This window comes from Miniopterus natalensis, chromosome 12 (assembly GCF_054644295.1).
Source record: "Miniopterus natalensis isolate mMinNat1 chromosome 12, mMinNat1.hap1, whole genome shotgun sequence".
Lineage (NCBI taxonomy): Eukaryota > Metazoa > Chordata > Mammalia > Chiroptera > Miniopteridae > Miniopterus > Miniopterus natalensis.
The window spans coordinates 48,155,759-48,172,334 of record NC_142092.1 but is presented as its reverse complement, the minus strand read 5'-3'; the positions used below and the strand labels follow the sequence as shown (position 1 = coordinate 48,172,334).

The following is a 16,576-nucleotide window of genomic DNA, read 5'->3' as shown; positions in this document are numbered from 1 at the left end:
AGAGTCTTAATTTACTGCATAAATAATAACAGCATCAGCGGAAATCAAGTCAGAAATGAAGTGACCCATAATGCCACTGCCCTTTCTTTTTCCATGACCCTGTCACTGCTTATCCACATCCTGACATCAGCTTTACATGGTCAAACGCAGTGAGAGGGGATGGGCTTTCCACGCCTGTTTGCACATCAGGAGGAAAGCAGTTAGGGTGAATGAGGTTTCTAATGATGGCAGTTTATAGGCTGCTTGTATTCACCCCTTTCACTTGAGCCCTCACTATTTTGATGCTAAAATTTAGTGAGGTTCACCTCGAGATCGAGATCGTGGAGAAGAAAAACTGGGGACCCCAAGACAAGCCCCAGTGGGCTCCTCCTCCCCAGCAGGAGCACAGCCCTCGGGAGACAGGAGTCTATGCTGCTGCTCTGTGTGACCTGGGTCACTCCCTTCCTTCCCTGGGCCTGGCTGCCTTGTCCGCACAGTGAGCAGATGCAGCCCATCTCTGCACACTCTGAGTGCCAACCTCTCCCCTCCCTGACTCCTTAGCGTTCTGCTGTCAAATGCGTACCTGGCCTCAGCCACCTGCAGCTCCGTCCCTCAGAGACTGCCTTACTGCTCCCTCCTTCCCTGCCAAAATGCCTCCATTTCCTCACCCCCGACCCCTCCCCATCCTGGTTTGTGCCCACCCTCTGCCGAGTCCACCAAGCTTGAAACTGACAAGAAGGCTGCACAGCTGCGTGCTGACCCCCACCTGCAGAGCTTTTGGATAATGATCGACTGGAATGATCAGGATGACAATTTCAGATTCGATGCTGAAGTACCCAAATACATCACACTGTGGGACAGACACATGCATGCGGATTTTCTGAAGTATATCCAGAACTGTTATTGGCTTTTTGTTCGTTACCTAGAAAGAGAAAAAAAATTCTATTACTAGAAAAAAAGAATTCCTCATTACTGCCCAAGCTGTCTTGCTACACTGCCTAAGCCAATGAGGCTCTTTGGACCAAAGGACCTGTAAGTGCAGGGCCCTGCCAGCTGAATTCCAAATCTCCACAGTCCATGGCAATGGGTTTTGCCTGACATGGAGCTTTGTAGCCAAAATAAACACTCTCACTTTTCAAAAAGTGACTGTTCTTTCCAGCAATCTGGTCTGGCTCAGTGGTCAGAGTATCGGCCCTCAGACTGAAGGATCCTGGGTTCCATTCTGGCCAAGGGCACGTACCTCGGTTGCAAGTTCAGTCCCCGGCCCTGGTCGGGGCTCATGCGGGAGGCAGCCAATTGATGTGTCTCTCTCACATCGATGTTTCTCTCTCTCTCTCTCTCTCTCTCTCTCCCTTCCACTCTCTCTGGAAAGCAATGGAAAAAAAATATCCGTGGGTGAGGATTAAAAAAAAAAAAAGTGACTGTTCTGAGTTGAAGGCCACAGAGAAATAATTAAAGTCTTCCTGTAAAAATTTGGGTGGTTTAATCAAAATGGGGATAATTTTTGAGGTAGTGACAGACGCTGGCTACTGCATGTTTGGGAGCCCTATCTCCACAACAGTGAGCAATAAAAGTGATGGTACAGAAAAAGAAAAGAGGCAAAACTCTCATGGGACAGTGGCTGGCTCTGGAAGCAGGCACAGAGGAATGGGACCATGTGAGGGCAGGCAGTCCTGAAACCATCTGGCATCTACCAGTCTCTGGCGGCCTGGCTTTGCCTCTAGCCCTAACTCTGCTTACTGGACCAGGAGGGGACCTTTTCTAGAAAAGCTCAGGCTGTGATGCACAGAACAAGGTCATCACACAGCCAGGGTGTAGAGGAAAGAAGCACAGGATCAGGGGCCAGACAGCCTGCGTTCAAACACTAGTTCTACTGGTTATGAGTCGTATGGCCTTGGCAAGCTGCTTCTCTGCAAATTAGATTTTTCATCTATAAATGAGACAACACGTTCTACTCTGTAGGATTACTGAGGTTTATCAGTAAGGTTTCAACAGTGCCTAGCATATAAAGCAATTTACCTTGGCAATGGTATCCAGTTTTTCTTTGTCAAATAAGACTCTTAACATCCCAGCACATAATGGGCAACAAGCACCTGCACAACAGAAACCATATCATGTGTGTTCAGAATTAGAAACAAGAATACAAAGTAGTTGGTGACGTTACTAACCCTTCATTTTGTGCTAGGAGAGTTATAGCTGGCCTTTCTGATGACTGTACTTTAGATATGTACCCTGACCAACCTGGAGTCTTACAATCTATACCTTTACTCAAATCCTTCCTCCATGCCTGCTTCACCCTTTACCACTTCTCAGGGTGAGGCAGCCGTGGTGTGAGACAGCACAGAGAGAGGTGGCCTTTCAAGAGACACAAAGCCTAGACCTGCCCTGCCTCAACACTCCCTGTGTGATCCCGGGCAAGTGCTCTCCTGGGCTTTGATATCTACCTGCAAAACAAGGGAGCAGGTGTTTCAGGGATTCCAAGAGTGTTTAACTCTAATACAATTTTTAAAATTATTTAAAACTGTTAAAAAAAAAACCAATAAAATATCATAACTCAATAAATATCATAAATATCTCCAGGAGGAAAGGGGCTTTGTTTTGCTCACTGCTGAGCCCCCAGTGCCTAGAAGAGTATCTGGCATATAATGGAAGCTCAATAAACAATTGATGACTTCATGGGTGGAGGAATGGATTTGTTAGACTCCAGACTAATCTGTTCTGCACAGACCTCGGATAAAGTCTTTTCTGCCTCCTCTGTTTAACTGAAGAGTAAGAGACTGTAAGGTAAACTGTTCAAAAAAACTGTTACCACTTATAATAGTCTTTCTAACAAGACTTCCTCCATTATATGCAACTAAAACAATTTAATTGGATTCTAAGGCCAATCTAAAACAACTCTCTTCTGTTTCTCTCCATTTTAAATGTTTGTGTTCATCAAAACTACTTCAACTATTCGTTCATTAATGACTAATTCTTTATTCACTAACTTTATGGTAATAAATATTTTAAAAAGTAAACATTATGCATTTGAACTTAAATCTTAATTTTAGTAATTAAATACTGCTTTATCTGCTTATATGTTGGTGTTTGGTGTAAGATTTTGCTTGAAAAAAGTTTGCCAAATTGTTTTAAAACCACTGGACCGGATGATGTCTAAGGACAGTTTTTTAAGACCAACCCAGAGTTAAGCATCTAATCAGCATCAGGTAGAGTTAAGACTTTTGGAAAAATTTAAATAAACTAGTCTGGAGGCATATAAGCAAGGCTTCCCAATTCCACACTGCCCAACCCCACATACTGCCACCTACCGGGCGGGATGATGGGCTTGCACTCAGCCGCTAAGAGCGGAGGGCACTTCACAGCGGCACACTCCGTGACAGAACTGTGCTCGGAGAGGACCCCGACGGCCTGGCAGGGCCCATAGTAATCAACAGCTACACGATCCGAGTAGGCAGCACACACGCTACTGTAGGTCTCCCCATTGTGCCCACACACGGGCTCCGTGACTCTGCAGAAGGGCTGAGGGCAAATAAATCACTTTTAACCTGGAAACCTCTGTGGTATACTTTTCCTAACCAAGGGTACACAATGGGTCTCCGTATTTTCAGGAAGGAGAAAAGATGCAGGTATAATTTCTGGGGACCCTCTTATTTAAGCTCCTGAGGTGGGCTAAACATGGTGGAGGGGAATAGCAGGCTGTCTCAATGACGAGATGACTGTCCTCAGCCTTTCTGGGACTTGGTGCTCACTCATGTGAACCAATGTGAGGTAAAGTCCCCCCCACTTCAGACTTCCATTATTCCAGAACTGCTCGTTTGAAGAAAACAAGATCAATCTTCATGCAAATATGGAGGCTTTATCATTTCACACTGGGTAAGGGGGGAGGAGAAGGGAGAGTGGAGAGATCAGGGGGGCAGAGAGACTCTAGCTCCACCAGCAGGTAAGGAATAAGCGAGAGGGAAGTTACAGCAGGAAGAGGGAACAAGCAGGCAGAGAAGACTGGGGCTTCAATGTAACAGGTATCAGTGCAACTGAAACAAGCTCTGAGAGAAGACAAGCCTGGGAGACAATCCGAAGAAGGGGTTTTTCTGAGTGAAGGCCAGGAAACGAGAAGCAGTCATGCCAGGTGTTAGCTGGTTGTGGGCGGGGGCTGCTGGGCCTGCAGGTGGGATTCCCCGGGAGAGGGGCCAGCACAGATCAGTGTATGTGGGAAGCCTCAGTGGGGTTGTCCTTGAGGTTATTTTTTAAACATGAATATAGAGTCCACAATCTTACAAGGCTGAAAGATAAACTGATGTAAAAAGGCATTGTCTTAGAGGAATTTTCTGTTGCTTTTCAGTACTGTGATAGGGACTTCAGTTGGAAGAGTGTTTGGAAAATAACTCTTTTCTTTGTTGTTTTAACTTGTAATTGTCCTGACTTGTTTTCTAGTGAGGGCCTACAGAACTACGGAAAGTGAAAATGGTGCTGATTCATGCCAGGGGTGTGAAACTTTAAATTCTCTTCCTATAAGAAGCTACTGTCTTTTCTTGCTTGTACACAGATGGGCAAAGGTACACACACTAGCAAGGAAATCCTCCAGAGTTGGGAGAAAAAGCCAGCCTTGGGTGTTCATTTTTAGTGGAGGGCTGAGTTCTCTGGATGGGACAGGATTCGTCTCAAGTGGTCTTACTGCTGATTCATCTGTAAAAGACCTTAAACCAATTTTATGCTCCGTATACTTGGGCTTGTCAGCTAAACAACTGTACCTGGCACGGGCCTTTGTACAAGAGGCTTTTCCCTCTCTGGTACAAAGTGCAGAGATTGCTGTGCTCCACGTGGTTTGTGTCACAAACAGGATCTCGGACCTGGTCACAGGTGAGCTGTCGTGGCAAACACTCGTATTGGTTACACCCAAATTTATCAAAAGTCGTCAGGCAGACTTGTGGTTTGGATATGCATCTGAAAAACACAAATGTGCACCATGAGTCAGGAGGGACTTGGGGTAGGGTGAGGTGGCGAAAAAGCACTGACAAGGCACAGGATGTTGAGGAGAGAGCAAGAGAGAAATTGAAAACACTTCCTGTCCCCAAGAGCTATGGAGAACAGGAGAGTTAAAGCACGCACACAGAGTAGCCTGTCAGGTAGAAAACTACACACAAAAGGCTCATGGGAATAAGTTATTCTGACTGAGGAGCTGGAGAAGGCCCCTGGCTGGACCTGGAGGATAAGCAGCGCCGCACGGGCCTGAAGGCTGAGGAAGCAGCAGAGCAAAGGCGTGCTGCTCGAGACCCTGAGGTGCTGGGGAAGGGCAGGTGATCGGGAGGGCAGGAGCAAAGGGTGCACAGGGTAGAAATGGCATGGCATGAGGCCACCAAGTGGGCTGGAGTCTGATGTTGGAAGCCTTGTAGTCAATAGTAAATGAAGCCTTTTCAGGGGCTTAATTTTCAGCTTGGCTAATATGAGTCTATCTTAAGAGAAGGCATCACAATATGTGCTGAAAAATTCAGGTTTCTGTGCTTACAAGGCTGAGGGCCTGATGCTGGCTGGTTGCAAGTCACTGAGAGAATGCCACCCCATGAAGCTGGGTTTTCCTAGAAACATCTGGACCTCACTTCATTCTCAATTTCTGAACTTTTTTAGAGGGGTTAGGGATGATGATTCTTTTCTTCTTTTGACTTTTCTGCCTCCCTCAGAAGAGTATTTATACTATAAAGAGTATAACTTTCTACAGGAAGATAAGACCTATTAAAATGTTTAGCTTTCACTGGGTCTTTGAAGTAATAGGATATACAAATATCAGTCTGTAAAACAAAAGAAGAATATAGTAGCCAGCATTATTTAATTTCAAAGGAATACTTCTATCTTTTTTAGGGATGAGCCTCCTGCACTGAAACGACCACCACCATCATTACTACTATGTATGGTTGCCTTTCCTCATGGGATTAAAATTAGAATACATGTAGTTATGGTTATATGGAAATTTAAGACAGTTGAAGAAAAATAATGGAAAAGAATATTTAGAACTTAATTATCTATTAACTTGGATGGAATGAGAACCAAGACTATCAGGAGAAATTTTGTATTTTAGAAAGAAAAACTTTTCAATTTGAATATATAGAAATAAGAGAACCAATAGGAAAAGTTGAAAACTGGGGGTAAATTAAACATGATCAGGGCAGGGAATCTGTCTTGCTTACTGTTGTCACCCATCATTTAGAAAGATGCCTGGTACATCAGTACAAGCTTCATGAATGAACACTTTTTACTTTTTAAACAATTATCTTTTGAACAGATGATACACGCCCATGGTGACACTGAAAAAGTACAAAATGGTATCTAGTGAAAAATAAGTCTCTCCTACTTTTGTGCCCATGTCACTGAGTTCCCTTCACTAGCGGCAACCACTATTACCAATTTCTTATTTATTCTTCCAGAGATAGTTTATGTAAGAATAAGCATTTATACATGCTACTTCAAAGAGCATGTGCATCTAAAACTTGGGTAGACTTGGCCAAATTGTCCTCCATAGAGAATAAACCAATCCTCCCTCCAACTCCCTCCAACAGGGAGTGCCTGTTTTTCTACATGATGTTATCAAACTTTTTATCTTTGTCAGTCTGGTAGAGGGAGAATGGTACGCAATGGCAGTTTTAATTTAATTTACATTTCACTTAATATGAGGAAGGTTAAACATTATGGTAGGAGGTTAAACATTATGGTAGATTAGCTAGACATTCATCAAATTCATTTAATTTTCTTCCTGGGTGCACATCTAGATTACATTTCATAGTCTCCCTGGCAGGCAGCTGTGGCCAAGTGACTAATGGAATGTGGCTGGAAGTAGTGATGAGTGCCACTTTTACACCTGGCCCATAGAAGCTTCTCAGGAACAACCTCCATCACCTCCCTTTTCTCATCTGCTGGCCTGATGCAGAAAATATAGAGGAGGACCAGGAGGCGCAGGAGCTGGCAGAGCCACTGGGTAGAAGGATCCTAAGTCTCTGGGTCACCTGCTGGACACCCAAATGGACTATATTTGAACTTTTGTTATGTTAAATAAATGATATTTTGGGATTGTATATAGTAGCTAGAGTTACTCACCCTAAGTAATAAAAGCATTTATCTTTTCTTAATTTTTATTTATTGATTTTAGAGAGAGAGGAAGGGAGAGAGAGGAGAAAGAGAAAAGGAGAGAGAGAGAGAGATTTGTTGTTCTACTTATTTATACATTCATTGGTTGATTCTTGTATATGCACTGACTGGGGATTGAACCCAAAACCTTGGCTTATCGGGATTACGCTGTAACCAACTGAGCTACCTGGGCAGGGCTAAAAGCATCCTTTCAAGTGTTTAAACACTATTTATTATTTCTGTTTCTATGTTTATGTCCTTCATCCATTTTTCTATTAGGCTGTTGATCTTTTTCAGATTGATTTGCAAGGACTCTTTATATTATAAAGACAGCAGCCCTTTCTCTGTGATATTCTTCCCAATATGTCATCTGTGTAGCTGCATTTTTCAGTCTTTTATGTTGGTTTTGTATTATACCCAGAAAGGACTTCCCACTTTGATATTTTATATACTTTTTATTATAAAGGCAAGACAACCTATCAGAAAGGTTAGCAAATAGAGGAAAACAAATAAGCAAATACCAAAACAACCCTCAATTCTACCTCCCAACACAACTACATTACCCTTTTGGCTTATTTCATTACCTTTGTTGTTGTTGTTTTTCATGCACAGTACCCTGTCCTCTTTATGGGATTAGTTTTCATGGTATAAACTTTGCCAGATGGGCAACCATTCTATTTATTTATTATAACACATCAGAAAAATCTTCCTCTCTCTCCATACTGCACCAGCATTTTAAGGATGGAGAGGCAATTGCTTATTTTCCACAAAAATCCTTCATAAGGAAAGGGCTGTGGCACTGGGATATGTCCTGCTCAGGTCAATGAGGTGCCAGTGAAGACCAGTTCCAGAAGGCTGAAACCTCAGAGTCAGCAGGGCACTTGCCCTGTGGCCACCACATACAGAAATCTATCATTAAGGGTAGGTCAACTATACCTTGAGCTTATAAGAAAACTGCAGAGAAAGGAGCCCTTAAACAAATACTTTAAAATAATACTGAAGTTGCATTTCCCAGAGATTTCTCATGTTCAATCTCTAAAATGGAGGTACATAAGTAAACGAAAATTTTCCATTATCATGGACCATAAATAGCTAATAATTAGAATACATTAATTTCTCTCATCTCATGTTACCCCTCCTTGCCTCACTTTGTCTTACAAAACTGCTGCTATAGCCCCAGCATATACCGTGCTATCTCCTCATTTCCAGCAGTCAAGACCTTTGTTCTCTCTACCTTCACCACCAACACCATCTTTCCTCCACTGTAACCTTGCCTGCAATGTCCTACTCTTCTTTCCAGACGAATGTCACATCCTGTAGAGGCTTTCCCAGGCCTCCCTCAGGCTGCACCAACTGCTCCATTCCCAGGCCTCCAATCACCCAGCATGTCACCAACCGGCTTTACATGGCTCTTTCCCTCTAGACTCCAAACTCTTCAGGGCAGAGACCTTCTCAGTTCATCTCTGTATTTTCACTGTCTGGTACACACTGAATGCTTAGTAAGTGCTCATCTTTAGTTAAAAAGATAAGGACCTCTTTTCCTCACCTTTGGTTTTTTGGGCAGGGGTTAGGATTACATGGATCCTTTGAGATGCATGATCCAAACTCAAACTGATGGTCTCGGAGGTCCACACAGCGAGCAATGCAAGCACTGGGGTAAGTGCGTCCATTCTGCCCACACACAGGAACAAACTGATCTGCACAGTTACAGGGCAAGCCTGAAGAGAAGAAACAGTCTCAACAATGCTTACTTGTACATTCCTCTTTCCCTGATATTTCCCTATTAAGGCAAACCACTAATAATCATGTGGAGGTCTCATGTTAAAATAGAATTGAAAATTAAGTTTAAAAAAATCCTTGCCATCTCTGAGTGTTTTTTTTGAAGGCAGCAAGGCTCTGAAGAGCCATTTGTCTGAATAATAGCTTTCCTTTGTACCATTTATTGCCAGATAATTGAGAGCCTCCAGATCTTGATGCCAGGGGTAGAGACCTCTATAAACAAAGTTATAGGTAGAAAAAAGAAAGAATGTTTCTCCCAATCTGGAGTATAAAATATAGAATTTAGAAGTTTAAAATTTGGCTTGGGGATTTCTGGAATGTACCTACCTTAGATTTTGGCTAAGTAGAATATGGACCAACAGGTACAAAAAACAAGACAGAGTAGTGAAGTTATAAACCCCTCACATAGGTTCTTTCCATCTCCTTCAGGAGTGGGGAGAGCAAGGTAAGCAGGGAAGTTATTGTAGTTTTGAGGCTTAAGAATTTTTGTGAATCTCTCTCTCTCTCTTTGAGTCATGTTTAGACTGGGACATTACTTGGGACCCAAGAAATGTGGTACACTTTGTGGCCAGTAAAATCTCCTTAGAGTCTGCTAGCTAAATAGTCCATAACTTAATTCATCCCAGGATATGAGGGGCTGCAGGGAAAGGGGTCCTACTAATTGTAAAGTTCAGTTTTCAAAATCATTTAGATATAAGCAAATAAATAAATAAAGTCTTGCAGCTAAATCTTTAGTTCACTCTTCATCCCCACAGAAGTTTCATGGTTTCTCTGCACAGAATGAATGTCCTCAATAGAGCAGAGCAGATAAAGGATAATGATAAAGGACAACAAACAGTGAAGGCTGGTGCTTATGAGGGTGGATGGGGGGGGAGTTCATCTTGCCTCTACTTCCCCATCAGTCTGCAGTTCACTTCTCATTTCCATTGTGCTGGAGATACAACACTGGTAAACCCTGTTCTCCCCCTCCGCCCCCACTCCAGGGGAAGAAAAAATCAAGTTGCTGCTGCAGCAGCTTGAAACAAGGCAAGGGCAGCTACCTGGTTCCTCTTTACCCTGAACCAACAGTATTTCAGGTCTGGAAAAAGGCAGAGGCCAATAGGTACCAACTGACTGTGCTGCTGCTGTTGACAACTACAGCTTCATCTCAAGAAAAGAGCATCTCATCTCACCAGCCCTTTCACTTACTGTAGCTGGTGTGAGCATAATACCAGTAGCAGAAAGCAAAGTCAAGAAAGCAGTCTTAATTGATTGTTCAGAAAAATTCTTAAGTCCAAAAATTAAAATAATTTCCCAAGTTACATTCTTGGAGAAATCCCTAAGGAGATGAAGTGGAAAGAACCTATGTGAGGAGTTTACAACCTTCACTCTTTGCCTTGTTTTTGGTATTACCCTTTAACTTCCCAGAAATCCCCTAAGCCAGAATTCAAACATCTAAATTCTAAATTTTATACACCAGATTGGGAGAAACAGTCTTTACTTTCCTATCTATAGCTTAGTTTATAGGGGTCTTTACCTATGTGAACCAGTAGGCTAAGGTAGGTCAAAGAAGAAAGTGCTGAGAAAAACATTAGAACAGAGACAAATATAGAAAGTACATGGAAATTTTAGGCCATAATTGTAGGGGTAAATGGGGCATTTTAGTGGGTAGAAAAGTTCCATTTAACTAAAACCATCCCAATCACTGACCGTGTTCTTTTAGCATGGAATTCCAGAATATTAGTGCTGGAAGGGTCCTGAGAAACCATTTAGTTTAATGCCTTAAATCCATAGAAGAGAAAACAGATCCAGAGAGGGAAAGTATCTTGCTCTCATAAATACATATTATGTGCTCATTTTACATACATGCATAATCTGAGTACAGATTATGTATTCAGACCAGAGAAGCTGCCTGGAAGGGAAAATGAGTACAAAGGGATGCTGGCCTGCTGAGGACAGCTTCTGAGTGACCATGGTTACCTGTGAAGGTGCGCCGGTCATCTTCTGAACTGTGCTCACTGAGGCACAGGCGGGTAGAACACACCAAATTGCCAGCAAAACAAGAACAAACATTGCAGTCGATATTAAAGGATGTTCCATGACCTGAGAGAAATAAAATGTTGTTCCATATCATGCATTTATAAATAATCATAAATTTAAAATTTAATAGTTTAAAAAAATTTTAAATATAAGTTCTTGAAAAAAGACTTCTGAATATACAACTAGGGAGTTAAATCTGTAGTATTTATATTTTTGTACTTATTCCCCACCATATCCCCCCAAAGTGCTAGTGTGCTGGTCTCACCAGACTGCTTCCTCTTCTCTGAGAATGTTTCTGGCTGCCCCTGTGCCTCAGATCTCCTCTCCTCCTTCTGGAACTTCACTCATCTCTCCAGGACCAGCCCTGATGCCACCTTTGGAGAGCAGATTCTCCCAGTGCCCTGTCAGGAATAACTAGCTTCTTGAAGAAAGCCTGGTCTGCTCCTTTTTGCGGCTCAAATTCTTTGCTCTCTTATTATGGAAAGCATGATCTCAATCCCTCATCTCAGTTTCAGCTCTACAAGGCTATGCTCTTATGTATACAATAGGCATTAATTAGTGAAAGTTTATGGAAGGAATAAATCTGTTTATCCTCAGATATTTTCTGTGATACAAAGTGCCTACCTGACATTTTTGTTTTTTTGTTGTTTTTTTAGCTAAGTAGAATATGGACTAAGATATGAATACCTGAATTGCTCTAGGGCAGAAATTTGCAAGCCAAGAGCACTCTTCTTTCAAATAAGATCTCATACATAAAACTTAGCATAGTGTATGGCACCCAGTTAAGAGTTCAATAAGTGTTAATTATTATTAGCTATTAGTTCCTTCTTGAGGAGGCTTCTAAGAGAGTTCATTAGATGTCCTAGTGTCCTTGTAGAGTATAGTTTGAAAAATACCGCCCTAGAGTATCTGATTTGTAGACTTTCTGGTTAGAATCCACTCAATGTTCTTCCTACAAAGTTAAGATAACTAATCTCATATTAAAAACAAAAACAAATAAATACAGTTCAAGACTCACTTTTTCTTTTTCCTCCAACAATACAAGACTTCTGAAGGTCTATACAGTGCATCTCCATGCAGTTTTCTAAGAGTCCACTATGTCCACATGAACAAATTTTATAACAACCAACTTCTGAACCTGCAGACGATGGCACCTGGATTAGTGTCCCCTGACGGACGATGAAGTCAGAGGCTTCTCCCAATTTGCAACCTGTATAAACAAAATTTAGCTGAGAGAGATGGTATTGTTCTATGATACTACTTTTTGCATTAGATACACTTCACATAAGCCTTATAGGGTCTGTGTGTCTACTAAAGATTATGTAAGAGAATTTTTACCAAGCTAAGTAATTGTTTTGGTTTACTGGCCAAAAACATTTTCTTTCAAACAAAAATTTCATGTTCTGTGAGATGGTGGTGAATAAGGACCTATAATCCCAAAGTTAGCTATAGTTCTATACAAAAATGCTACAAGATATGTAGTTTTTTTTATTTTGGGGGGCTTATCAAAGATATTTTAAAATCACGTATATTTTGCCCGGTCGGGCGTGGCTCAGCAGTTGAGCGTCGACCTAGGATCCAGGCAATCGGGGTTCGATTCCTGACCAGGGCACATGTCCGGGTTGTGGGCTAGGCAGCGGATCAATGACTCTCTCATCACTGATGTTTCTATCTCTCTCTCCCTCTCCTTTCCTCTCTCTGAAATCAATAAAGATATACTTTAAAAAAATAAAATAAAATCACATATATTTTAAAAATAGAGTATAAAAACTGATAGTATTTTTAGGATAATCTTGGTCAGAAAACTTTTAGTAATGGAATGTAAGCATACCTTAAATTTTAAAAAAAGTTGAAATCTTGATTGGGCTTAAGGAAAACCCATTAATTTCCAATTTTAACAAGATTTGTTATGACTCTATAGCTGATATATTATGGAATTACACAAATATTATGGATGATCCTTTGAGATATGCTTATTTAATTTAACCTTTTGTTCCTTTTTATTTTACACACATTTAAAAATGTTAAGTCTAACATGATAAACATTTTCAACTGGGGAAAAAAGGAAGCACAATTTTGCCACAACTATATTCTAAAGGGACCTATAAAGAGCTAAAGACTACTAAAATTTATGAGATAAAAATTCTACAGCCTTGAAGTCATATGCATTTCTATACATCATTAAATTTATGGAGTGATCACACATCCCATTGAAAATGCCATTTCTCTACATATTAAAAAAAGAAAGAAAAAATACAAACAGCATGCAGTACATATTCTCAAACATTCCAACATGAAAGACAAAGTACAAAGAGCTGGCCCAAAGTTCTTTTTTCTTTTGTTGCCAAGGACCCTACAGCTCATTATGAGAGTCTGTTTTTGGATTGATACTAGTTTATAATCTAAATGACTTGAAAATTACATTTGTCTTTGCCCTTTTCTGCTTACATAAATAACACGTTTACTAGGGAAACAGCAAGCATTACAGAAAACCATAATTTAGAAAATCAAGTCCCTTTCATCTCATTCCAAAGATAACTCCTGTAAGGAAACACCAGCAACACATATCCATACTCATTCCACACCCACGCCCACCTACCTCTTACCTTGAACACAAGAGTATGGAAGGCAGGGATCTCCAGACGGACACCCCTTCCGGTTTACCTCACAGAGCTCATTAGCAGGGCAAGGATTGGGGTTACAGGGATGAGTCACCTCTTCTACAATGTTACCTAAAGTACTTGGCCCTGAAAACCCAAAAACAGATCGGTTTAACCTAACCAAAAGAGTAACAGATCTGTAAATTATCTTAATTAATTAGGTCTGAAGTAAATGGAAAGCTGATAGGCATAAAGCAAGGCCCAATTCTATTAAGCTATTAAAACACTCAGATTTTCTGGTCATTTGTGAATTTAGCACAAACATCCATTTCTTCATTTATTTATTGAGCAAGGTTCTAGGCACTGGAGATACAGTAGTGAATAAAACAGCAAACCTCTATTATAGTTTACATTCTGGTCAGGTCAAGAAGCAGACAATAAATAGACTGCATGCATGTGTGTATATGTGTATGCGTTTGTGTGTGTGTAAATAAACAGACAGTGACAAGTGATAATAGCGTAAGGGGATGGAAAGTGACAGTATATTTTGGATAAGGGGTCAAACAGATGCTCATATTCAAGAAAAATAATTTAGCACATTTTACCATAAATAATTTATTATTGTAAGATGGACTCCATACCACAATTATATTTGTTATCTTGTGAAATAATGACTGAGGAAGTCTCAATATAAAGATCACAAGTATCTCATGTGATACTTGAAGAAAATATTAAATTTCAAACAGAAGCATTCTTTAAGTTTCCTCCCACTGAAACAGTTTCCTTCTACACATATATATTTAACTGCTCTAACATAGTGAATATAGTGAATATATTCATTTTGCTTACTTGATTTTAGGCCAGACTCAGACTTTAAGGCTAACAGAGGTAGAAGGGCTCTTGGAGTTTATCTCATCCAGCCCAATCATTTTATTAAAAGGGAAGCTGAGGCTCAAAGATGTGGTCTGATCAAAGTTACAGAGATCTATGATTCTAGACTAATGCTTTCTTTCTTGTTATACTGGTCACAAAGGCTAAGGGACATTATTGGTCTTGAGAAAATATGGCAGATACTACTAGCTACAAATCTAGCATTCATTCTTATGTTCCTGCTTACTACTAGAACTCCAATTTTACTTAGGATGGCAATGGGCCCACGGCTAAAAAGATAACCTTTCCCAGTTTCCTTTACAATTAGAGGTGATTTTCCCTTACACTAGGATATGGTGGCTAGAATTCCAGTAGCGATATTGTGATGATAAAATACATGAAGTAATTTTGATGACGGAAGCCAGCACTAAAGATGGTTGAGAAAGAAAAAGGAACCAGGATTCCTGATGATGGAACCACCATAACAGCCCTGGACAATTTATTTCTGGGCTTTCTTTTACTTCTCCCTGTTCTGTTATTTGCAGCAGAACTTAATCCTATCTGAACAGGAAAACAAAGTAGGAGCTAAATTCACTCTGGCCAGCTCATGGTACTAACGCCCCCTGGTGGCATCTTAAAACACTCCCCTTACCCTAACTACTTGGTGTGCAGTTCAGTGTGTTATCCCGTGGTTTCCACCATACAGTCACCTCCTGCCTGGAAGCTCAGACCCAGGATCCCTTAATGGGATACTAACATATTCTTCTAGCTCTCAGCAGGAGTATTTGGCAGAGAAAAAAGTTTCATTTTCATGTACTAACCCAGACCATCATTCCTTACTCCGTTTAGTGGTTGAGTCCAAGCCAATGCGGGGCTATGGGAAATTCCACTTCCTTATAAATCATGGCAAGGAGACAGCAATGATACGGAGCTGGTTATCTGAGAATACTGGCCTGATTCACTGCTTAGAATTCCTGATTGCAGCAGCTCACTATCTCCTCAGACTGATATGATAATTGCTTCTGTTTATATATTTTAAGAAGACAATTCTTTCCAAAAAGACCAAGCAAGTAAGAGTCAGCAACTGAGAAAGTGCCATTACACCACATGTTCATCCAAAGCAAACATTAAGGGAAGAGATGAAAGAGAGAAGTGTTTGGAAGTTTAAAAATCTTACTGAGGTATGTGTCCAAAGGTATACAACTCTCCAGGTCATCTGTAGGTGATAGAAGCTCACAAATACTTTCAGCTGTGTGGTCTTCAGGGAATTTGTTCTGGTCCCCACATTTCTTGAGAATCTCCACACAGTCTGATCTTGAAAAGGAAAATACACACAAATTTAGGGTTCAAAGAGCCTCCTCATATTGTCTAGTCAATATCATTTCTGCTTCTGAAGCTTTCTAGAAAGTGAATTTTAATAACAGTGTTTCAAACTTGGTTAGGCGTAAGTATGGCAAAAGAGAACAGGAGTCATAGCAGACTTGAGGTTGAATAGTAAGTAATGTATTACACTATAGAAGCATTCCTAACTTTCTTTTAAGAACTTGAGATCAAAGGCCTTGCTCAAATTTTAGACTTACTGTTACTATCATCAGTGTGGCTTTTCACTCTAAAAGGAAATGAACTTAGGCTAGTCTGATTTGCTCTTCACAAAATTGTGCATCCTTTCTCCCTTGGGACCTTATGCATCCCTGCCTCTTCCTTCCTTCTTCTCTCCCTGCCTTCTTTTCTCTGAAAATATCCTTTTACTAATCAACATTAAGATGTTTGGTCTATAACAATTAGAAAGTCCACTACTTTAACATTTTCTCAGTCTTCATTAGGAATTTGACTTCTGCAAGTTTTCTATGAGAAGAGTCTATAAGTTTCCCACCCGTTGATGCTTGTCACCCAATAGTTACCCCTCACCTCTCCCCTAATCAGGTCAGACCCAAGTCATGCCAGAGGATAGATCTGGACCCTGTTTAAGGTTGAAGTAATCAGCAATCAGTCATTAAGTGCTCAGCAGCACCAAGCCACACAACAATTTAGGGACTGGATATTAACTTGGTTTTGGAAAAGCTTTAAAATAAAAGTGCTTAAAGAGCAGCTGACATTGACTACAATGTAGTTAACGCTTTTGGTTTCACTCACCACAGCAGCTTTCATCTTTACTTTGCCCGAGATCTCCTATGCAAACCACTCGTGAATGTTTACTAGGAACAGGCCCTACTGAC

At 40.9% G+C, this 16,576-nt stretch overlaps 1 protein-coding gene across 4 annotated transcripts in view; it reads right to left on the bottom strand.

Moving 5' to 3' along the window:
* Positions 1-16,576, bottom strand: part of RECK (reversion inducing cysteine rich protein with kazal motifs) — a 65,103-nt gene that overhangs the window by 1,728 nt on the left and 46,799 nt on the right. For all 4 annotated transcript variants that reach the window (XM_016222904.2, XM_016222905.2, XM_016222906.2 and 1 more), the window contains 9 exons: positions 15,538-15,674; positions 13,497-13,637; positions 11,909-12,100; positions 10,831-10,953; positions 8,639-8,810; positions 4,728-4,920; positions 3,288-3,498; positions 1,999-2,072; positions 746-901 (listed from right to left, as the gene is read on the bottom strand). In XM_016222904.2, coding sequence (XP_016078390.2) covers positions 746-901; positions 1,999-2,072; positions 3,288-3,498; positions 4,728-4,920; positions 8,639-8,810; positions 10,831-10,953; positions 11,909-12,100; positions 13,497-13,637; positions 15,538-15,674 — 1,399 coding nt within the window. The remainder of the gene's footprint in view (positions 1-745; positions 902-1,998; positions 2,073-3,287; positions 3,499-4,727; positions 4,921-8,638; positions 8,811-10,830; positions 10,954-11,908; positions 12,101-13,496; positions 13,638-15,537; positions 15,675-16,576) is intronic.